General features: G+C 50.0%; 4 protein-coding genes across 6 annotated transcripts; 2 read left to right on the top strand and 2 right to left on the bottom strand.

The window, feature by feature from the left end:
* Positions 1-24: 24 nt before the first annotated feature.
* On the top strand, positions 25-4,329 carry amz2 (archaelysin family metallopeptidase 2). Its single transcript, XM_030098684.1, has 7 exons — positions 25-279; positions 2,030-2,318; positions 2,513-2,686; positions 2,794-2,922; positions 3,253-3,416; positions 3,526-3,702; positions 3,939-4,329. Exons 2-7 carry the CDS (start codon positions 2,030-2,032, stop codon positions 4,065-4,067), a joined length of 1,062 nt encoding a protein of 353 aa, XP_029954544.1. The 5' UTR covers positions 25-279; the 3' UTR covers positions 4,068-4,329.
* Positions 4,300-8,624, bottom strand: LOC115393607 (monocarboxylate transporter 7-like). Its single transcript, XM_030098687.1, has 6 exons — positions 8,469-8,624; positions 7,094-7,334; positions 6,790-6,933; positions 6,579-6,707; positions 5,438-6,391; positions 4,300-5,367 (listed from the first exon to the last, which is right to left on the bottom strand). The coding sequence occupies exons 2-6, from the start codon at positions 7,329-7,331 to the stop codon at positions 5,099-5,101; spliced, it is 1,734 nt and encodes a 577-aa protein (XP_029954547.1). The 5' UTR covers positions 7,332-7,334; positions 8,469-8,624; the 3' UTR covers positions 4,300-5,098.
* arsg (arylsulfatase G) lies at positions 8,311-14,213 on the top strand. 3 transcript variants are annotated; one of them, XM_030098681.1, is made up of 11 exons: positions 8,311-8,417; positions 10,443-10,667; positions 10,753-10,988; positions 11,198-11,312; positions 11,515-11,661; positions 11,967-12,142; positions 12,213-12,293; positions 12,378-12,486; positions 12,645-12,765; positions 12,872-12,962; positions 13,048-14,213. In XM_030098681.1, exons 2-11 carry the CDS (start codon positions 10,456-10,458, stop codon positions 13,326-13,328), a joined length of 1,569 nt encoding a protein of 522 aa, XP_029954541.1. In that variant the 5' UTR covers positions 8,311-8,417; positions 10,443-10,455; the 3' UTR covers positions 13,329-14,213. The 3 variants fall into 3 exon arrangements, with proteins under 3 accessions (XP_029954541.1, XP_029954540.1, XP_029954539.1); XM_030098680.1 differs by lacking the exon at positions 8,311-8,417 and adding an exon at positions 10,128-10,317 and having other exon boundaries at positions 13,048-14,212; XM_030098679.1 differs by lacking the exon at positions 8,311-8,417 and adding an exon at positions 10,128-10,363 and having other exon boundaries at positions 13,048-14,212.
* LOC115393603 (WD repeat domain phosphoinositide-interacting protein 1) lies at positions 14,185-18,398 on the bottom strand. Its single transcript, XM_030098683.1, has 12 exons — positions 18,014-18,398; positions 17,260-17,342; positions 16,828-16,997; positions 16,630-16,726; positions 15,839-15,936; positions 15,637-15,729; positions 15,496-15,566; positions 15,306-15,413; positions 15,031-15,195; positions 14,841-14,948; positions 14,590-14,729; positions 14,185-14,517 (listed from the first exon to the last, which is right to left on the bottom strand). Exons 1-12 carry the CDS (start codon positions 18,088-18,090, stop codon positions 14,405-14,407), a joined length of 1,323 nt encoding a protein of 440 aa, XP_029954543.1. The 5' UTR covers positions 18,091-18,398; the 3' UTR covers positions 14,185-14,404.
* Between the last annotated feature and the right edge of the window lie 412 nt (positions 18,399-18,810).

The raw sequence follows: 18,810 nt of genomic DNA, 5'->3' as shown, positions 1-18,810 counted from the left end.
CTTCTTCCGCTTTCGTATCCCGTCCGCTTTCGCGTGAAGCGCGGGTAAAGCTGCGTCCGGGCCCCGGCCGCGGCCGCTCGCTCGAAAATACCTCGGAAGTAAAGTTAAAGCGGCGTTCTGCGCCGTCCGAAGTGAGTTTACGGACTCTCCGGAGTGATTATGCGAGCCCGACTCCGCTGGCTGTTCCCAAAGTGAGAAGCTCCGCCCCTATGTTTACATGACGTCATCAGACCGGGCCCCCTCGGTCACCAAGCTCAAGCGCTCCTCAGGGCAGGCAAGGTAAAATGATCACTTCTGTCTTTTTTATTATCCATAAAAGAACCGATTTCTCCTCAGACATCTGTATGTGGTTGATGCAGAGGGACTGTGTTATTTCGGTTATGCAGAACGCACTGCAGCATGCATGAAAAGAGCTTTTTGAGGTTTCAGGAAGTAGGTAATAATAATAGTGATTATTTTTAACCAGTTCAGGTGAAGAAAACTGTGAAGGTTTTGGGACAAGGTACCTTTTTTTAGTTTGATTTTCTGTACCTTGTAAGTTTTTTATCACATTACATAAATACTGATGTGTTACTCTCATTAATTAAAGGAAATTCAGTGTTATTCGTGATATAAAAGGTGTCTGAATTCGACAATAAATCAGTTTTGTTGACAAATCTGATACAATATTCAATACTCTTGTCCATTTTGTCCACCCATTCACTCAGATTCGTATTAAAGTGTAAATTATTTTATGAAATACTGTGTTGTTTAGCCAATTTGATAAGTGCCTGTTAAAAAACAATTCTACTTCCCTGATGACTCTATTATTCCTGTTGTTAATCTATAACCAGGGGTGTGGACTCGAGTCACATGACTTGGAGTCCAGTCATAAATTTAATGACTTTGGACTGGACTTGAAAATATTTTTCAAGAACTTGCAGCTTGACTTGGACTTGACCAGCAAAGATTCGAGACTTGAAATGGCTTGCTACTTTCACCCAAACGTGTGCATGTGATGTGCGCATGCATGCATGATACAACTGAATGCACTGCAAGTCTGCAATAAAGTGGTTTATTAACTGCAGCATTTACTTTACATTGAACAACACTAAACCCCACCACCAATTATGATATTATGTAACCACCTGAAATCTCTATTTGGAATTAACCTGCCAGTTTAGTCTCACATTTCATCACATTTTCTCAGTTAAACACTGACAAACTAAAGAAGACAATAGAAATCTGTATTAGACATAACTTTTTTTCTTGTTTTTCTCTTTGTTCGAAGGTTGTACTGCTGTCCTGTTGAATAGATAAAGTGTTTTTTTATATATAAAGGGTACACAATAGACATTTCAGAGGAGAGAAACACAATCACACACATTCAGTTCTACATGCAAGTTAAGATCACAAACTGTGGAATGAAGTCAGAGTACATTGAGAAAAACCACATAGGAAGAGCATCATGTAAACTGCACCATGAAGCTCTCATGGTGGTGATGTGGAAGTGAGAGTTGCTTCTCGTGTGAAGCTCCTCAGCACATCGCGGCCTGTTGGTGAAGGTCGGGGGACTATGAATAGGACGGGTTCAGTTCTGAGCAGTAAATACCAGAGGAGAGCAATGGAAGATTCACAGGCACACTCAGTAGAGTGAAAAAAGGATCTGCTTTTTCTGCTAGAAACTCAAATATGAGTTCTGTCTATCAATAATCTGTAATTCCTGGGAAAGCGATTTAGAGGATTGGCGAAGGCTTTTTTTAAGCCAAGCCCCTCCAGCTATTTCTGGAGCAGCAGAGGAGATTCATGGATCCAGGGAAGGAGGAGGACATGGTGGAGATGTTGGTGTGAAATGTGAAGAAGATGTCGAATGCTGATGTCTGTATCAGGGGTGGACAACTGATCTTCTCTAATGGCCACGTGAAAATCAGAATAATCTCTGTGTAATGAAATTATACACAAGTTAAATGTTTGTTGTCAGAGTGCTGGTGTAACCAAAAGGCCCCAAAAGGCCCCGGGGCCTCATGATGTGGAGCATTCCTCTGTGCAGATGAAGGTGATCCAGCATTCCTCTGAAACCCTCCGCACGGCGCTGGTCTCCAGCTCCCCGGACTTGGTTGACCTCTACAACAAATACACAAAAGAGGAGAAGCGTCTCCTGGGGGAGGGGCTCCGCCCCGGCCAGCCGGGCTCCCTCTTCCAGCCCATCACCTTGCTCTCGGACTCGGACTGGATCTCCGCTCACCCCGAGGAGCCGCAAGACTTCCAGAGCTTCTACAGAGACCCGCACCGCAAAATCCCCTCAGCGACACACAGAACCATTTATCTTCAAACCATCGGTGAGTGCCACAAGATACGATACGATACGGTTCGATGCGGTTCGATTCGATACGGTACGGTACGGTACGGTACGGTACGGTTCGATATGATAATCCTCCAGTTTACTCCAAACTGCAGTCAATGATGTAGTTGAGTCGTGTCCGCTGTGTCTTCCGGGGGTTTATGGTCTCCGGTCTCTCTGCGTCTGTTGAAGGTTCCTTTGGGGACTCCGGGGTCGAGGCAGACCTGTATGTGGACTGGCTCAGGGACTTCTGTCAGGCCTTCTACCACGGGCTTCCTGTCCAACTGCTGCCGCCTGTCTCTGTGTCTGAAACCCGCTGCTCCTTCAGGATCAACAGTAGCTCTCACAACCTTCAGATCCTCACTGGTACCTTTGTTTCTCATGTGGGATTAAAGTCAAGCTGTTATAGATCCTGTTAACATGAAGTCAGTACTTCACTGTCTTCTTCTTATTTTTATTATTTTGATATAAAGGTGACCTGCTGCGGTTCTTGAAGATGAGGAAACCAAAAGACGCTTTTTGTATTGTTGGACTCACGATGATTGATCTTTACCCCAAAGACTCCTGGAACTTCGTCTTTGGACAGGCGTCTCTCAGAGAGGGTGAGCCAGGGCTTCTTTTTTTAACCTATCCAGGAGTACCAGAAGAAAAACCACACACACAGATATAAAGGACAAAACCAACCATCTTTGAAGAAGTCAGGGTTTTGTTTTTTAATATCTAAACCTTAATAAAGAGTGTAAAGTGTAGTTACCCCATAAACAATGCAAAAAGCCTGCACTTTTTTAGTAAATCTGGATTTGGCAGTATTCTGTTGCATGTAATGTGAGCCTGTGGCCACTAGAGGGCTGCAAAGCAGAACCCATGAGACTCCAGATGAGCGTGACCTCTGTGAGCCTGAGCCTGACCCCGTTTGTCTCCTGTCTGAGCAGGAATGGGGGTCTTCAGCTTTGCCAGGTACGACGATAACTTCTACAGCAGCAGCTACGCGGGGAGGCTGAGGACACGGCGTGCGCTCAAACCCAGGGACTACTCAGTGTTTGAAGGACATTACACTCCCCCCATCACCAGCACGCTGCTGCTGCGATCCTGCAAGGTCATGAAGGAACTGATCACAGTCATTTCCACTGTGAGCGATGAAACACTCCTCTGAGTGTGTGTGTGTGTGTGTGTGTGTTCATCTGTGTCCTGTTGGATGTTTTCAGACCATGACCCATGAGCTGGGGCACATCTTTGGAATCACACACTGCCAGTGGATGGACTGTGTCATGCAGGGTTCCAACCACCTGGAGGAGTCTGACCGGAGGCCTTTGGATTTCTGCCCCATCTGTCTTCATAAACTTCAAGTTTCTGTCGGCTTCAAAATAGCTGAGCGATACCAGGTAAAGAGACACTCCAGCGAAGACCTTCATTCTTTTTCTTTTGCTATTTGTACATATTATATGTTTGTTTGCAGTCCAATTTCATCTTGAGTGGGCTGGACGGCTGAACTTAAGTTTTTCTTTGTTACATCTTTGTGTTCAGTCACACACATATGAGCAGTTCTGGATTTGAAAATAATCTAAACATCACACAGACGATTTTTATCCTCCAGCCAGTGGTTATCTGTTTCCAACAGGCCTTGCTGCGCTGGATCGAGGACGATCACGGTCAGACATCTGCATCTCGTTCTGCCAAACCCACTGAAGCCTTCCACTCATACGGACTGTGGCTGCGCAGATGTCTGGACGTCCTGGAGACACACTGACCGGTGAACCCGGGTACCAGAGGGGCGACACATCGAGCCGTATTGTTTTAACCCGGCGAGGTGACCATCCAATTTTGAAGACAACATATCCATATTTTTATCACAATAAATACGCCAGAGGATTTCTAGCAACTGTGAAAAGGGCTCATCTCACCACACCTTGAAAACCCTGCGCTAAAGAAGTACAGATGCATTCATTAACAGAGTTTTTAATTGTTTATTCCTGATCAGCTACCAATAATTCAATAAAAAGACAAATTCAAGTGGAATCTGTGTTTGCTGTGTCTTTCAAGCTCTGCATCATATTCTCCAAAAATACATCAACATCAGAAAAGAACACCAGGTCTTTTTTCTGACTCAGTTACACAACATTCAGGCTTATCTTGGTATTTTTATGATTTAATTTGTTTCTATTTTGGGATTATTATGTGAAAATGCCACACTGTCAAAGTTTATTATTAAAAAGAAAAACAAATATTCATGATGTTTCATGATGTGATAGAAGACATTTTCACGAGGCTTCTGGTGGTGGAACAGTGCTTCGATGGCGGCAGCTTGTACGATCATGCACTCCTGAGTTTATTTCAGTATGAAAAGTAGTACAAAAATCTGTGCAGCTTATTTGTTCTTGCAGCGACGTTTGCTCCAGTTTCTAACTTCTTGGCTCTCATTCGTGTCACGTGATCGAGTGTCAAGCTGCTGCTCCTCTTTCATCGTCCACAGCACCATGATTATCTCTCCATCACCCATCAGAGACAGGACAGCTTTAGCTTATTTCAAGGTAATGTAAAGGTACATTCTTCGTTTTTTAAATTGATTCAAGTGAAAACATTGCTTGGTTTTACCGGTAATTAAAGCCCGGTTGCTTGATTGAGTGTGATCTAAAAGCTCTTCAGATTTCTCTCGGTGATCAGATCCGGCAGACCTGAGAGCGCTCGTAGCCACCCTTCGCTGTGCTCACTTTCCTTCAGCGGCCTGCCGGCGGCATTCTTCACCTTTGACCCTTCACATGGGTCCTGAATCAAACCGAATCACCTCTGTGGCATCTCGCAGTCGTCCACATCGTTCGTTCTCTGGTCCGGTTTGTGGTTCTGGCTCTGAGCTGTGGCGGGGCTGGGGCTGGGGTTGGGGTTAGGGTTAGCTCCATCAGCGTTCTCCAGCTGTTCCGGGCTCTTCTTCTTACACAGTAATCCTCTCTTAGCAGGTTTAACCAAACCCAGGAAGACGGCGCTGATCGCCATGCCGGCTGCGCAGGAGTAAAAGGCCGAGCCGTAGTTTTTCGTTAAATCCACCAGCACGCCTGCGGAGGGAAGAACGACGGTTAAACAGGTCAGAGAGACGCGTTGCTCTGGAAATGAAAGTCCACTTGCCTCCCATCGGCGGCCCGGCGAGCCCGGCGAAGCTGTGGATGAAGACGTAGACTCCGGCGGCGGAAGACATCCTGTCGATGCCCACCACGTCGTCCTCGGCCAGCATGGGGATGTGCGTGCACGCCAGCGTTCCCATGAAGAACCCGTACACGCTGCTGCAGACGGCCAGGCCGTAGAACTCCGTCACCAGGGTGAATCCCACCAGGTCCACGGCCATCACCAGGACGCACGCCAGCATGACCAGCAGCTTCCTCCTCCGGAGAGGCTTCCGCGTCATGACCCAGCCGATGGAGAACCGGCCCAGGATCTCGGCCACGGCCATGATGGAGAGCATGTAGGCGGCGCGCTCGTGCTCCACGCCGCGGCTGACGCTCAGCACGATGATGTAGAGCTGAGGGGCGAAGAAGCCCAGCGTGGCGAACAGCCCGAACAGAGAGTAGAGGATGAAGGTGCACTCTCTGAGGATGGAGAAGTCCAGCAGTTTGGCCTTTTTCACCGGCGGGGTTTCATCTGCCGGCTCCTCCGCTGCTCCACAGCTGGGTTTATCGGGTTCAGACCGCTGTCTTTCTGCAGCCTTTAAGGTTCCGTCTTTGTGCAGTGGAGCGTTCTCCTCCTGGCTGCTGCAGTCTGTGTCCTTCAGCGACTGGATGCCAGAGTCTCCCGTGCTCACAGAGCCCGTCGTTTGCTCATTTTCCAGGCTGTACGTGGCGTTGGCCTCAACTGAACCCTGATTGGTCGCATGACCCTCGGTGCCGGCGCCCTCGCCTTCCTTCTGCGTGCCGCTCGCTTCCTGTTCATTTGCGGACAACCTGTCGACCTCTGCTTCTCGGGCCGTCGGCGGTTTGATGACGATCGGACGGAGCAGAGCGCCGCAGACGATGATGACGCTCTGCAGACCTCCCATCGTCGCCATCGTGCGCCGCCAGCCGATATGATCCCTCAATGCAGAAAAGGCTGAGAGGCCAGAAGAGACGTCAGGTGAGGTTTTCAGGTTTTGTTTAAAAGCTGTTGTGAAAAGGAATGGCTGATGTTTCTGTCCCTCACGTTTCACCCTGCGACCTCTTCACCCAAAACACACGGCTCGCACGTCTCTCACCTCCAGTGTTATTCATAAAACAAAGCCAGGCGTGTCTGCTCTCACCTGGCGCCAGGGCAAACATGGACAGAGACTCTCCGGTGGACGCCACGGCCGTGACCAGCGACCGCCGGGAGCTGAAGTACTGCGAGAGGATGGTGACGGTGGGCAGGAAGGTCAGACAGTAGCCCATACCTGGACAGTCGGGTTACGTCCCGTTAGAGCAGGACCGGGCGTGGACGTGGTGAATAAAAGAAAGAAACCCACTGATCGATACCTGCTAGCAGTCCGTAGGTGACGTACATCTGGTTGACGGAGCCGGTGAAGCTGGTGGCGATGGTCCCCGAGCTGATGAGCAACCCTCCCAGCATCACCACGAACTGGAAGCCGAAGCGGTTGGTCATCACAGAGGAGAGGGGGGCTGAGGACGGGTGGAGGTGGAAAGCATCGATTCAGTGTTGACATTTCCCACGGAGTGTGTGTGTGTGTGTGTGTGTGTAAATGTGTATAGGCGAGTACAGGTAGAACAAAGTGTCCCGCTGAGTCTCCATCGGGTTTCCTGACCTACGATGGATCCTTACCATTGAAAGTCATGACGAACACGCAGATGGAAACGATCCAGGAGACCCGACTGTTCGTCTCTCCGAACTCCTCCTTCAGGTCCTGGAGGAAGATGCCGAAGCTCTTGATGACGCCGTAGGTGAAGGCCTCCACCAGGAAGAAGGCCACGGCCACCACCCATCCCCAGCCTCCGTCGGGGGCCTCCGGGTACACGTTGGGCCCCAGGAACCGCGGCGCTCTGACGCCGCACGGAGCCATGCCCTGCCGGGGGGAAGCAGCCGCAGCCCGATCAGCCGCTTCACGCACAAAAACAACACACGGCGGTCAAAAACCTGAACTTTGACCTTCAGGGTTTTGAAGCGCGAGCGCGCACGAGGAGGGAGGAGGCGCGCACTAACTGCCTGACGCCGCGGGAACCCGCAGTGAGTATCTCACAAAAACAAAGCATGACGTATCCAGACAAGATGCGCTATTCGTTTAGATGTATTAGTGACCAGTTCCATGAGACGGCGAGCGCCCGGCACTCCGTCCAGCTGTGGAGTGAAGTGACGCAGGATTCAAAGTTTGGAGTCGGATCACATTTAGACAAACAAACGCAAGGTCAGGGGTAGACAGGAACTGAGTTTAGAAGTACTGGCTTCTTCTCTGTTTTATATAAAGTAGCTCTGTACATCCTGTTCAGTTGTTTATTAAGACTGAATCTAACCAATTATAAAAGCGTTTGTTGGGGAAGCAAAGTGGGCAGAATTATATGGTTCAACATGTTTTATGTCTCAGCTTTAAAAACAAGACCCGTTTACAGTCATGCAGCCTTGGATGTGAACTAGGTTTAATAAGTTTAGCACCACAATAAGTACATAGTTTAGATAGTATAGTAATGCCAGCATGTGGAACTACTATTCTAAAGATCAAGATTAATAAATAATGCTCATTCATATGAATATATGATTTTAAATCCTAATTCCAACATGTGGTTGAATAATATCTCTGTACTTCCACACGTTAAAATCAATATACCAAATCAAGACACCACATAAGATCTCTTGTGTAATAAAGAGGTGATACATATGTTGTATTATTTCATTGTGTAATATGTTATTTTTTTAAGTTAATAATATTAAAAGCAGAACGTCAGACTTTACTCCTCCTTTGTTTGGATCTGAAGAAGCGTCTTAAAGCGGGCAGGTCGCCGGTACAGGCGGGCTGATGGAGGAGGAGGAGGAGGAGGAGGAGATCTCCCGGCCACATGGTCCGCTCCGCTGCCCTCGTGCTGCTGACGCAACGCGCTCCGTCCACCGGCACCTCGTGCGCGCTCCCGCTCGCGCGCGTGTTAAAGTCCGCTGTGTGAGTACTCGTGAAGAAATCGTGTCAGTTTGTCCGAGTTTCTTGTCTCACCTGTGATTAGTAAGATCAATCCTCCCTCCGCTCGCGCGTGGCTGCTGGAACGCCTCGCGCCACGTCCGTGGAACGCACAACTTTTTTTTTATCTTTTTTCTTTTTTTTCTAACTCTCCCGTACATTTGTCTGCAGAGGCGCGCGCGTGAGGATGTAAACAGACGTAAAGCCACGCTCCGTCTGCTCACGCTGCCTCACGTTCATGGAGAGCGGCTCGGGGAGGGGTGACGGCTCAGGACGGATCTGGTTACAGCCAGTTCTCACGCACACGCACGCACACACACACACACACACACACACACACACACACACACACACACACACACAGCCTCCTTTAACCTCGGGGCTCAACTGTCCGGAGTTCACCAGGCTTAAACCTCCAACCTGCCGTCCAGCCGCTGACTCGCTGCTGTTCGTCTCAACTGTCAGAACCAGAATCTTAAATTGTTTTTGAGAGTCCAGCAGTGAAGTCAAACACAGAGAGCCTGTGTCTGAAAGTTCCAGGAAGGATTTGAATCTGTCTTGACATTTTAAAGAACTTTGTTCTCTTGAAGATCCTGTTTGTGTGACAGTGAAACTGGATCGCTGTTCCAGATGACTCAGTTCTAAACTGCCCAGTCCCAGGAGGAGATGGACGGAGGCATGACACTGTGGAGGAAAACATTATCGTCCATCTTCCTGCGCATGTGTAGAAGCGTTTACCACGGTCACGGTGTCCATTAGGTGTAACGGCACTGACTTTAAAGAGTCTGGGTCAGGTTTGGACCTTTGTTTTAAAGAGGTCAGCTGTTCAGTTTCTCGGTCTGGTGTTTTTCTTGGAGGTGAGGCTCATGGGCTAAAGAGAAAGTTCCGTGTAAAAGTGTAACTGTGTACCAAATGAAATCTTCTCTCAGGGTCAAAAGTAGCACTTTGTCAAAAACAGTGGCATGAATACTGAGATTCATTCATTCATAACGCCGTGGTTCGGAATATATTGATGATCAGAGCCACAAAATGACCAGAATATGTAAAATTAACACATTAAGACACATCAGAAACATGAAAAATGACCGTGAGTCACTTAACTTAGTGCGCAGAGACACAAAGTCACATTAAAGATGGTATAATAGCTACACAGTGACACAAAGCTACCAAAAGACGTCACAAGGCCCTCAGACTGCTACACACAGATGAAAAATGACCACAAGGTAACATAAATGACTTCATACAAGCTCAAATCTTCCTTCTAGAAACACAGACGGCAACTAAACAAACAACAGTGTACTCACATCGCCCTCAAACAAGCAAAGTTATGACAAAGTGACAGACATCCGCCACAAAAGAAGTATGAAACTATGACAGAGAGACCACTCATTCCTGAAGAAAAGACAGATTTATTTAAAATAAATAAAAATTACTGCCAAAGAATACAAGCTGATGACAAAGAAACAAAAACAAAACAGATAAACATATACAAAGTGACTACAGACGGAGAAGTTATCCACCAAGACGAACACAATGACGGTTCAGTTACACACACACACACCACAGAGACAGTCTAAATAGCAAAGATATAATCAGACACACGACTGTGGAAACAAGGTGATCGACCTGGAAGTACTTTAAAATGACATTTTCCTATCTTCCTGTTCGGCTGAGCGCATTCCTCAGCATGGCGGACGCCCTTCACGCCATATTTCAGCTACGAGTCGAGCAGGACTCGCTGGGCTGATCAGAGAGATAAATAAAACAGGTTTGACTGCGCAGAAGACGCTCGATTGAATTAAGACGCTTGTGGTTACATGGCCACGAGAAACTGGGCTGAGTCGGGCCAACTGTAACGAGCTTGGTCCATTGTTATTGGAAACAGGTATTGGTGCTTTTGTCTCCCGCTGCAACGCGTTACATGAACACAGGTGTGTTCAGGTCTGGTAAGATCAGATGTGCTCATTTAGTTTGCTGTGTTTTATTTTCTTGTCTGTGCTTTGTTCACAGAGTCTGAGCCCAGATGGCAGAGGGTGCGGTCCAGGCTGTTTTCTCGGTGCTGCTGCTGCACACGCTGTCCCAGCATGGCGCCAGAGTCAGTGAGATCAGGACCAAGCCCAACTTCATCATCATTCTGGCAGACGATATCGGCTGGGGCGACCTGGACGACAACCGGCCCCATAAAACCACCAACAACACGCCGAACCTCCACCTGATGGCCCAGCAGGGACTCCGGTGAAGATGAGTTCACTGCTATCCCTGTCGTTTTGTCAGAGTTTGGTTAAATATGTGATTTTCGTGACTCGACCCGTCCTTCCAGACTGACCGACTTTCACTCCCCGGCCTCCATGTGCACCCCGTCCCGGGCCGCCATCCTCACGGGCCGCTACGGCCTCCGGAACGGGGTCACCCGCAACTTCGCGGTGAACTCAGTGGCCGGCCTGCCGCTGTCCGAAGTCACGTTTCCTCAGCTGCTGCAGACGGCCGGGTATTACACCGCCATGATCGGGAAGTGGCACCTCGGACACAGTGGACCCTACAGTCCAACGAGGCGAGGTGAGGCGGAGCTTTGGCCTCCTCTCCAGCCACATCAAGTGTGTGAGAGAGACTGTCCCTGCTGGGGACAGACTAAACAGGGTCGCCAGCTGCAAACGGCCTCCAGATGTGTCCTTTTTCGTTTATCTGACTCAGCATCTTCAGCCGACACAGTTGAACTTGATAACCGTGCTCAGTGTTGAATGTCTCTCTGTGTCTTTCGTGGACAGGGTTCGACTACTATCTGGGTGTTCCCTACAGCAACGACATGGGCTGCACCGACACGCCAGGATACGATCTGCCCCCGTGCCTCCCGTGTGACTCACTGAGGACACAGCTCGTCAGGTTTTCCTCTGTCACTAAAACCGCTGCCTCATTTTGTACAAATTGAAGATTTTGTGTTGCTGTTCTGTTCGATATCTGTAACCCTGGTAGGGTGTCTCTGAATAATTGTTTATTTTTCATGAGAAACAAACACAAACTGGAATAGCTCCAGAGAAGAGCCGCACCCCTTCACATAATAGATGGTGTGTTTTTCGTGCCGCAGATTAAAGAGGAGTGCGTCTGGAGGGTGCTATTCCAGAGTGGGTCTCCCTCTGATTGAGAATGGCAGCGTGGTGGAGCAGCCGCTGGACCTGCGGGCTCTGACCGAACAGTACCGATCTGCAGCGCTCAGGATCATACGCAGTGCCAGGTACCGTGCGGCGGCAGGGGTAGACCAGAGGACAGCCGGACCGGTGCAGCCTGCTGTGTGCAGCTGTGAGCGAAAAGCAAGCCGGCCTTCGTGCTGGAGCGGGTCATGTGACGGAGCGCAGCGGAGGTCTGTCACATGCTGTCAGGAGTCGGCGTTAAACGGGCTTTAAAGGGAGGATTTGTGGTACAAATATATGACGGAACAGTCTCTTTACGTGTTTCTCCAGGATGGTTGTACTGCTGTCTAAACTTGTCCGGGTTTTGGAATGATCTGACACAAGTTCTCCTCATTCATTTCCCTGCCAGGGAGCGAGGGCAGCCCTATCTTCTCTACATCGCGACGGCCCACATGCACGTCCCCCTGGCCCCCCCGGCCTCCCCGGAGGTCTCCCCGTACGCCGCCAGCCTGCAGGAGCTGGACGGCCTGATCGGCGCCGTCAAGGCTGCTTCTGACGGAGACGACACCCTCATATGGTTCACCGGTCAGTCGGCTGAGTCGGAGCAGAGCGGTCACCCCGACGAGGCTTTAACGCGTCTGAACCCCGGTTTCAGGTGACAACGGCCCCTGGGAGCAGAAGTGCCAGTATGCCGGCAGCGTGGGACCTTTCACTGGGAGGTGGCAGACCAGCAGAGGTAGGCCCGGAGGGAAGGCTGAGCTCAGTTTGCTCGTTTTATTCAGAGCTGTCGTGGCTTTCACTTTATCTTCTGCTTTTTTAGGGGGAGGTTCAGCCAAAAGGACCACCTGGGAGGGCGGCCACAGGGTGCCTACCGTAGCCTATTGGCCAGGGAAGATTCCAGAAAACACCATAAGCTCTGCTCTGCTCAGGTAATCAAACTCAACAAGTACTGACTGAGCTCATAGTACTGTACAAAATCAGCTTTACGGTGCAAAACTAACCGAAATCACATTTAAGATTTGGATCTAACATATTTAAGGAGGCTGACTGCTGGGTGCTGAGACGTCTCCGTGTCTCTGTTCTACAGCGGTATGGACATCTTTCCAACCGTGCTGTCCCTGGCAGGAGTGACCCCTCCCTCGGACAGACGCTACGACGGCATCGATGCCACCGCCGTCCTTCTGCACGGAGAGCAAACAGGCCGCCAGGTAGGGATCGCTGACTCATTTCAGGGTGTTTTCCGTTCCTCATCAGCAGGAAGAGTCCGTCTGAACTGGGTTCGCCTCAGACGCTCATGATACCTTCTCTTTGTAGTTTCTCTTCCATCCGAACAGCGGGGCTGCTGGGAAAAATGGCGACCTGCAGGCGGCTCGAAGCGGGAAATACAAAGCCTTCTACCTCACAGGTGCCAAACAGAAGCCCAGCTAGGATGTTTGTTCTTCAGTCACAGCTGTTGTTGTTGACCTGTTGTTGCCTCTGTGATGCCTCAGGCGCGTCAGAAGCGTGTGGCGGCGGGACGGGGACGCCGCAGCTCCACGACCCGCCGCTGATCTTTGACCTGGACCGCGACGAGGCCGAGGAAACGCCGCTGGAGACCGGGACGCCCGAGTACCGGGCGGTGGCGGAGAGGATCTCCAGGACGAGGGAGCAGCTGCTGTGGGACATCGCCACCGACCCGTCGGCGTCCGCGGCGGACTACGACACGGACGCGTCGGCGGCGCCCTGCTGTGACCCCTGGAGGCCCGTCTGCCGCTGCCGCGACCTGGCCTGACCTCAGCAGGCTGTTTGAGAAGTCCAACGTCCAGACGCAGCAGGAGATATGCAAACACAGCAGATAGGACACCGAGGAGCAGGCGTCTGAACTTTGACCCTGTTGGGGTCACGTTGAGGTAACTCAATCACAACCTCAAAGCAGTCGTCTGCACTGAGAGACTCTGTTATTTTCCTGGACATTTAAAACGATTCGACACGATACTCTTCAAAATAAAAGCACACGCTGAGTTGGAAGAATCAATTCTCAGGTTTAATGAGTCTCCGAACAGCCTCGAGGCTTAAAGATGTCCTAACAGCGCCACCTTTTGGCAAATGACATGGTATTACTGTGTTACTTATTCCAACAGAACTATAAATGTTATATATACACATTATACACACAGTAGAAATCCTCCATATATACTCACACTGGGTGAGTCTATGTGTTGGTGTGTAATACTTAGTAAAAGAATACAACAATGTAAAAATAACAACGTTAACATTATTCAGCATGGTGTAGTAAATAAAAAGGTCTTCAGGATATCGCTGAAATGGAAGGACTGGGAACGCTGCTCGGGTTACGTCTGTGACTCCGCAGGTTCCTTCCTCTCGTCCGTCGCTACCATAATTAGCATCACAGCCGCATCCGCAGGTCATCCGACACTCGCGGCACATATCGAGATTTAGAAAGAGTGCCGGTCGACGTCTGGAGTGAACCCCGCCTCCCTCCTGAGGTATGACACTTTAAATGCCCTCTGATAAAGAAATGTGTTTGATGGGTTTCCTCGCTGTGCACAGTGGTTTGAGAAGGTTTTAACACTGTAGTAAATGGCATCGGATGGGAGGTAACAGCTCAACTCCCTTTTTTTAACACAGTTTTTGAATCTTAGATTCTCTAAATGATTATTAGACCTCTTTTTTTTTCCCTCTTTCTTACAAAACTGAACGGGACACAGAATACAGAAACAGCAGGATGTCATATTCTCGCCGTATGGGTGGGGGGGAGGGGCACAATGTCTCAACACATCTGGGACATTCCGTCCATCCTCTCTGTGCAGCGATGGACGGGGGGGGGTCAGGGTTTCAGGGTTTTGGTCAGTTGCCAACAGGAGGGAACTCATTCTCATCGTCCAGGCAAACCGGACTCTCTGCAAACTCGTGCTCCGGGATGACCTCTCCCCTCTGGGCGCCCCCGTCCTCAGAGTACCCTGAGCGGACGGAGAGGGACCGGTTAGTCCTGAATGAGGGCGGAGGAGCCTGCCGGACCGGAGGGGTCTTACCCATGAGGGTGGTGGAGGACGGCGGGGTTGAAGGGAGAGCCACGGTGGCGGCGTAGGACTGACTGGCCGGCGGCGGAGAGGCGTCTTCGGCGCCGTCCTCCTCCTTCTGTCCCACCTGCTCCTCGCTGGAGTCGAACAGCCTGAGGGACCAGAGCGGACAGATGTCCGAAAACATCACGAACATCATCACGTGTGTGTGTGTGTGTGTGTGTGTCATGCAGTTCAGGTTTACATCCAGAACGTGGACATACCTGTGTTTTTGGACTAGAACACACTCTCCTCCGTCCTGCGGATCCACGTTATAGATGTAAAGATTCCCGTCTGAGGAAGCCACGAGCAGGCGAGGGAGCTTCTGAATCCTGACAGAAAACACACCGCAGGAGGTGACACACCGCCACACACACAGTTTTACAACCAGCTCCTGCTCTGGCGCCGTCTTACGTGGCCAGGGCGCAGATGTTCCTCAGGCCGAACATGTTGAGCCGCACGGTGGCGAAGGCTCTGTCCTGATGCATCATGTCCGACACCTGCGTGGGCAGGTAGGTGCTGGCCGCCGTGAACATCTTCCCCACGTACGCCGACCACGTGGGAGACTCCTCCTCCCCACTGGAGGGGAACAAGGCGGATTATGGAGCTGCACCCAGAAAACCCGCTCTGGGGACAGTAGAATGCATGGTATTGCACCGCGGCCCTGCATTCCTGCGTTGAGGGTTTACCTGGGGCTCTGCTGCTCCAGCTTAAAGATATGAACGGTCTCCGTGTTGCTGGAGGCGCACAGGAACTGAGCGTCGGCGCTGAAGGACAGAGAGCTGATGCTGACGTATCTGACGCACAGAGAGAAAGCATTAGGAATCAATTTGATCAAACTGACTGGAATACGTAGCTAAATATGGGTAGAAGTCTCACCTCTTCATCCCTCGCCGGAACTCAAACAGCCTCTGTCCCTCGGGAACGCCGAAGACTCGGATCACGGTGCCCTGCAGAGGAGAGAGAGCGTGGTCAACCCGGACTGAGGAGAGGACCGAGGAGAGAGGAAGCGGTTCCCACCTTCTCCGACGCGCTGGCCAGTTTGGTGCCGGAGGAGTTGAAGGTGAGGGCGGCCAGCGGGCTGTCGTGGGCCTGGATCAGCGTCACCGTGCTCTGAAAGCAGCGAGGAAAGGCTTTCAGATCACCGCACAGCAAATTCCGGACTGGTTTCTACCTGGAGAGCTTCCGACTGGCGCCGGTCGTGTCTCTCTGGCAGCCTCACCAGGTTGTTGGCGTCGTAGATGGTGATCTCCCCGATGGTGGCGCTGCCCGGGTAGGCCAGGTAGGAGTTACTGTGGTTGATGGAGAGCGCACAGAGGCCTGCGAGGAACCAGGGAGAGAGGGAGAGAGAGAGAGAGAGAGAGAGCGCATGGGCTTTAATGTCTGTCACATTTCATCAGTCGATCAAACTTTTAGAGCAAGTTGCTTCAATTCGAAGTGATTCACAGAAAAGTGATGGACGGACTGAAGAAGGAAGGAGAACAAAATGACAAAAACGTAAAAAGGATTTAACTTTAAAATACTGACAAAAAGCTCAAACTGTTTTCTTGAATGAGGAGCAATATCTGAAATAGAAATGGTTCATATAACAAAATAAAAGTACAATTGATGTTAATAAAACACAAAAGTTTCATTAGAAATAAAATCATTTCCTATACTTTTCCATCAGAATCTCACTTAACTGAAAAACACAGTCATTAACCGTCGTATTGCTGTTTTTATTGGTGTTCTTTACTTTGCTTTAGTGAACAATGTGACCCTGGGACCAAACTGTCCCCGTGGAAAGTCCACGCTGACCCTCTGGACGACAAAATCTAAAGAGGAAAAACAAACTGATGGACGTGTTTATCTGGACCACTGACAGCATTTTGCATAAGGAGGCAGTTTTTTCATTCCTACCTGTATAACACATTTAATCAACGTGCTGCCATGACTTTGGAGAACTGTTGCTATTTAGAAGGTTAAACTGTTTCCTGATGAGCGTGACAGGACGGATGGATGGCGGCTGCCTACCTGAGGGGTTGCTGGGTGTGTTCAGCAGAGTCTTCAGCAGTTTCATGTCTTTGATGTTGTGAATGTAGATGGACTCCTCCAGACACACGACCAGCCTCTGAGATTTAGAAGCAAAAAACAAACATCAGCAACAGAATGTTGGTCATTATTTTACAGTAAGAGAACCAATCAGAGGCCAGACCTCTTTCACACCCTCACCTGCCTGTTGAGCTTGACGGACAGGATGTTGTTGGAGTAGCTGTAGTTGCAGATCTCCGTCCCTTTCTTGAAGTGATAAACGTTCATCCGCCGAGGCATGGACAGGCTGACCACCACCACCAGGCTGCTGGAGAACAGCCGCTCCACGATGTAGACGTCAGGGCACTCCACTGGGAGGACACACACACACACACACACACCCACAGAGTCAAGTATAGAACCTTCCCTTCCTCAAATTCCTCAACTTTGCATCAGCTGTGGTCTGCCTGTCTGACGGTAAACCGTGACCGCAGTGTGTGTGTGTGTGTGTGTGTGTGTGTGTGTGTGTGTGTGTGTCTGAGATCATCACTTCTGGGGATGTTGCGGGGCTGGCGCTGTGTCACAGTGTGTGTGTGTTGCTGGAGTGTGACAGTTTCCTCACACATTTCGTACCTCCTTCATGGATGCAGTCGAGCTTGTCCACAGCCGTGACTGAGAAGAGTCGATATCCTGTCTTGATGCCCACCGAAAGAGAACTGCAACAGAAACGGAAAACAGCTCGGTCTGTTAGGTTGTTGTAAATACCTAATTTCCTCCACAGTCTTTGTTTCCTTTCACGCCATTTTCACCTGTCTTGCTGCTACAGAGGATGCTGTAACTGTAACAGTGTCTCTTTAACACTGACCACATATCTATTTTGTTAAGATACATTTCCATAAATTAGAGTCCAAAAGAGGCTTTGTAAATGAAAAGAACATTATAGGAGGTGTTTGTTTTAAGAAACACACCTGGAGGGCTGCTGCTGAACGGATCCTTGATTTTAAAGGTCCTTCTTACTATTACATGTTGAATACCAACATATAATTGTCCGTGTTAACTGGTGTCAGCCTCAAAGGAGGAGCTGAGCCACATCAGACAGCTGTGATAAATTGGTGACAGTAGTTTAAAGTGCAACAGGCCTTGAAGATTAACACAGTGGCCTACTTCACCTCCAGCTCAGCTTGGTTCCTGCAGAAGTTTCAATAACACACACCGAAGGCTGTGGTTTTATATCAGGAACCTTTATACAAGCCTCCGCTCCTGGAGGCTTTCTGTAAACAGCAGGAATTAAAGAGAAGCGTACAAAAAGGGTCTGAAAATCATTATGCAACGGCCAGGTGCGGCGGGAGATTGAGTTCACGGGCCGGGCCCGCAGGTCGGGTCTTACGTGGTGTCCTGGTTGAACGAGGCGCAGATGAAGCCTCGGGGCGGCTCGGGGCCGTCCGGGCCGTCCTGGGACTCCATCCCGACCGGCGAATCCCCGCCGCTCTCCGTCTGGCCGAGGTGGGAGGCCCTGGGCTCGGGTCGATCCCCGCCGGAACCCGCTTCCCCTCCGCTGCTCCCCGACTCCCAAGCGCCACGCTCACACTTCGGGAGGAGGAAGGTCCGCTTCACGCAGGGCACATCACACGACCCCGAGTCCGAACCCGAGCACGGATTAACATTTACGCCCCTCCGGCCGGCCGCCTCACTTTCCCCGGTCGACCCGGGTGTTATTATTATGTTATTAACTTCCAATAGTCACACAGCAAAACAAAAACAGCTGATGGGAGGATGCGTCACTCCGAGGCGCTCTCCTATTGGCTGAGAGCAGCGAACTAAGCCCGCCTTTTTTACATTTCTATTGGTCGAAGTATTTAAAGCCTGTTTGTGATTGGCTAAAACAACTATCAGTCACACGAGACCCGCCCACGAGCCTGGAATACTTCTGATTGGCTAGTTCCACTTTCAGTCTATGTCATGAGGAATTGTTTTGATGATTTCATTGGATGAATGAGAGAGAGAAAGAAAGAGAGAGAGAGAGAAAGACGGAGAGAGAGAAAAAGACAGAGTAAGAGAAAGAAAAGGAGAGAGAAAGAAAAAGAGAGAGAGAAAGAGAAAAAAGAAAGAGAGGGAGAGAGACAGATAGTGGTGAAAAAGGAAGAGACAGACAGAGAGACAGAGAAAGAAACAGAGAAAGAGAGA

This window comes from Salarias fasciatus, chromosome 8, assembly GCF_902148845.1.
Source record: "Salarias fasciatus chromosome 8, fSalaFa1.1, whole genome shotgun sequence".
NCBI classification, from domain to species: Eukaryota; Metazoa; Chordata; class Actinopteri; order Blenniiformes; family Blenniidae; genus Salarias; species Salarias fasciatus.
This window is presented reverse-complemented; position numbering and strand designations above follow the sequence as displayed.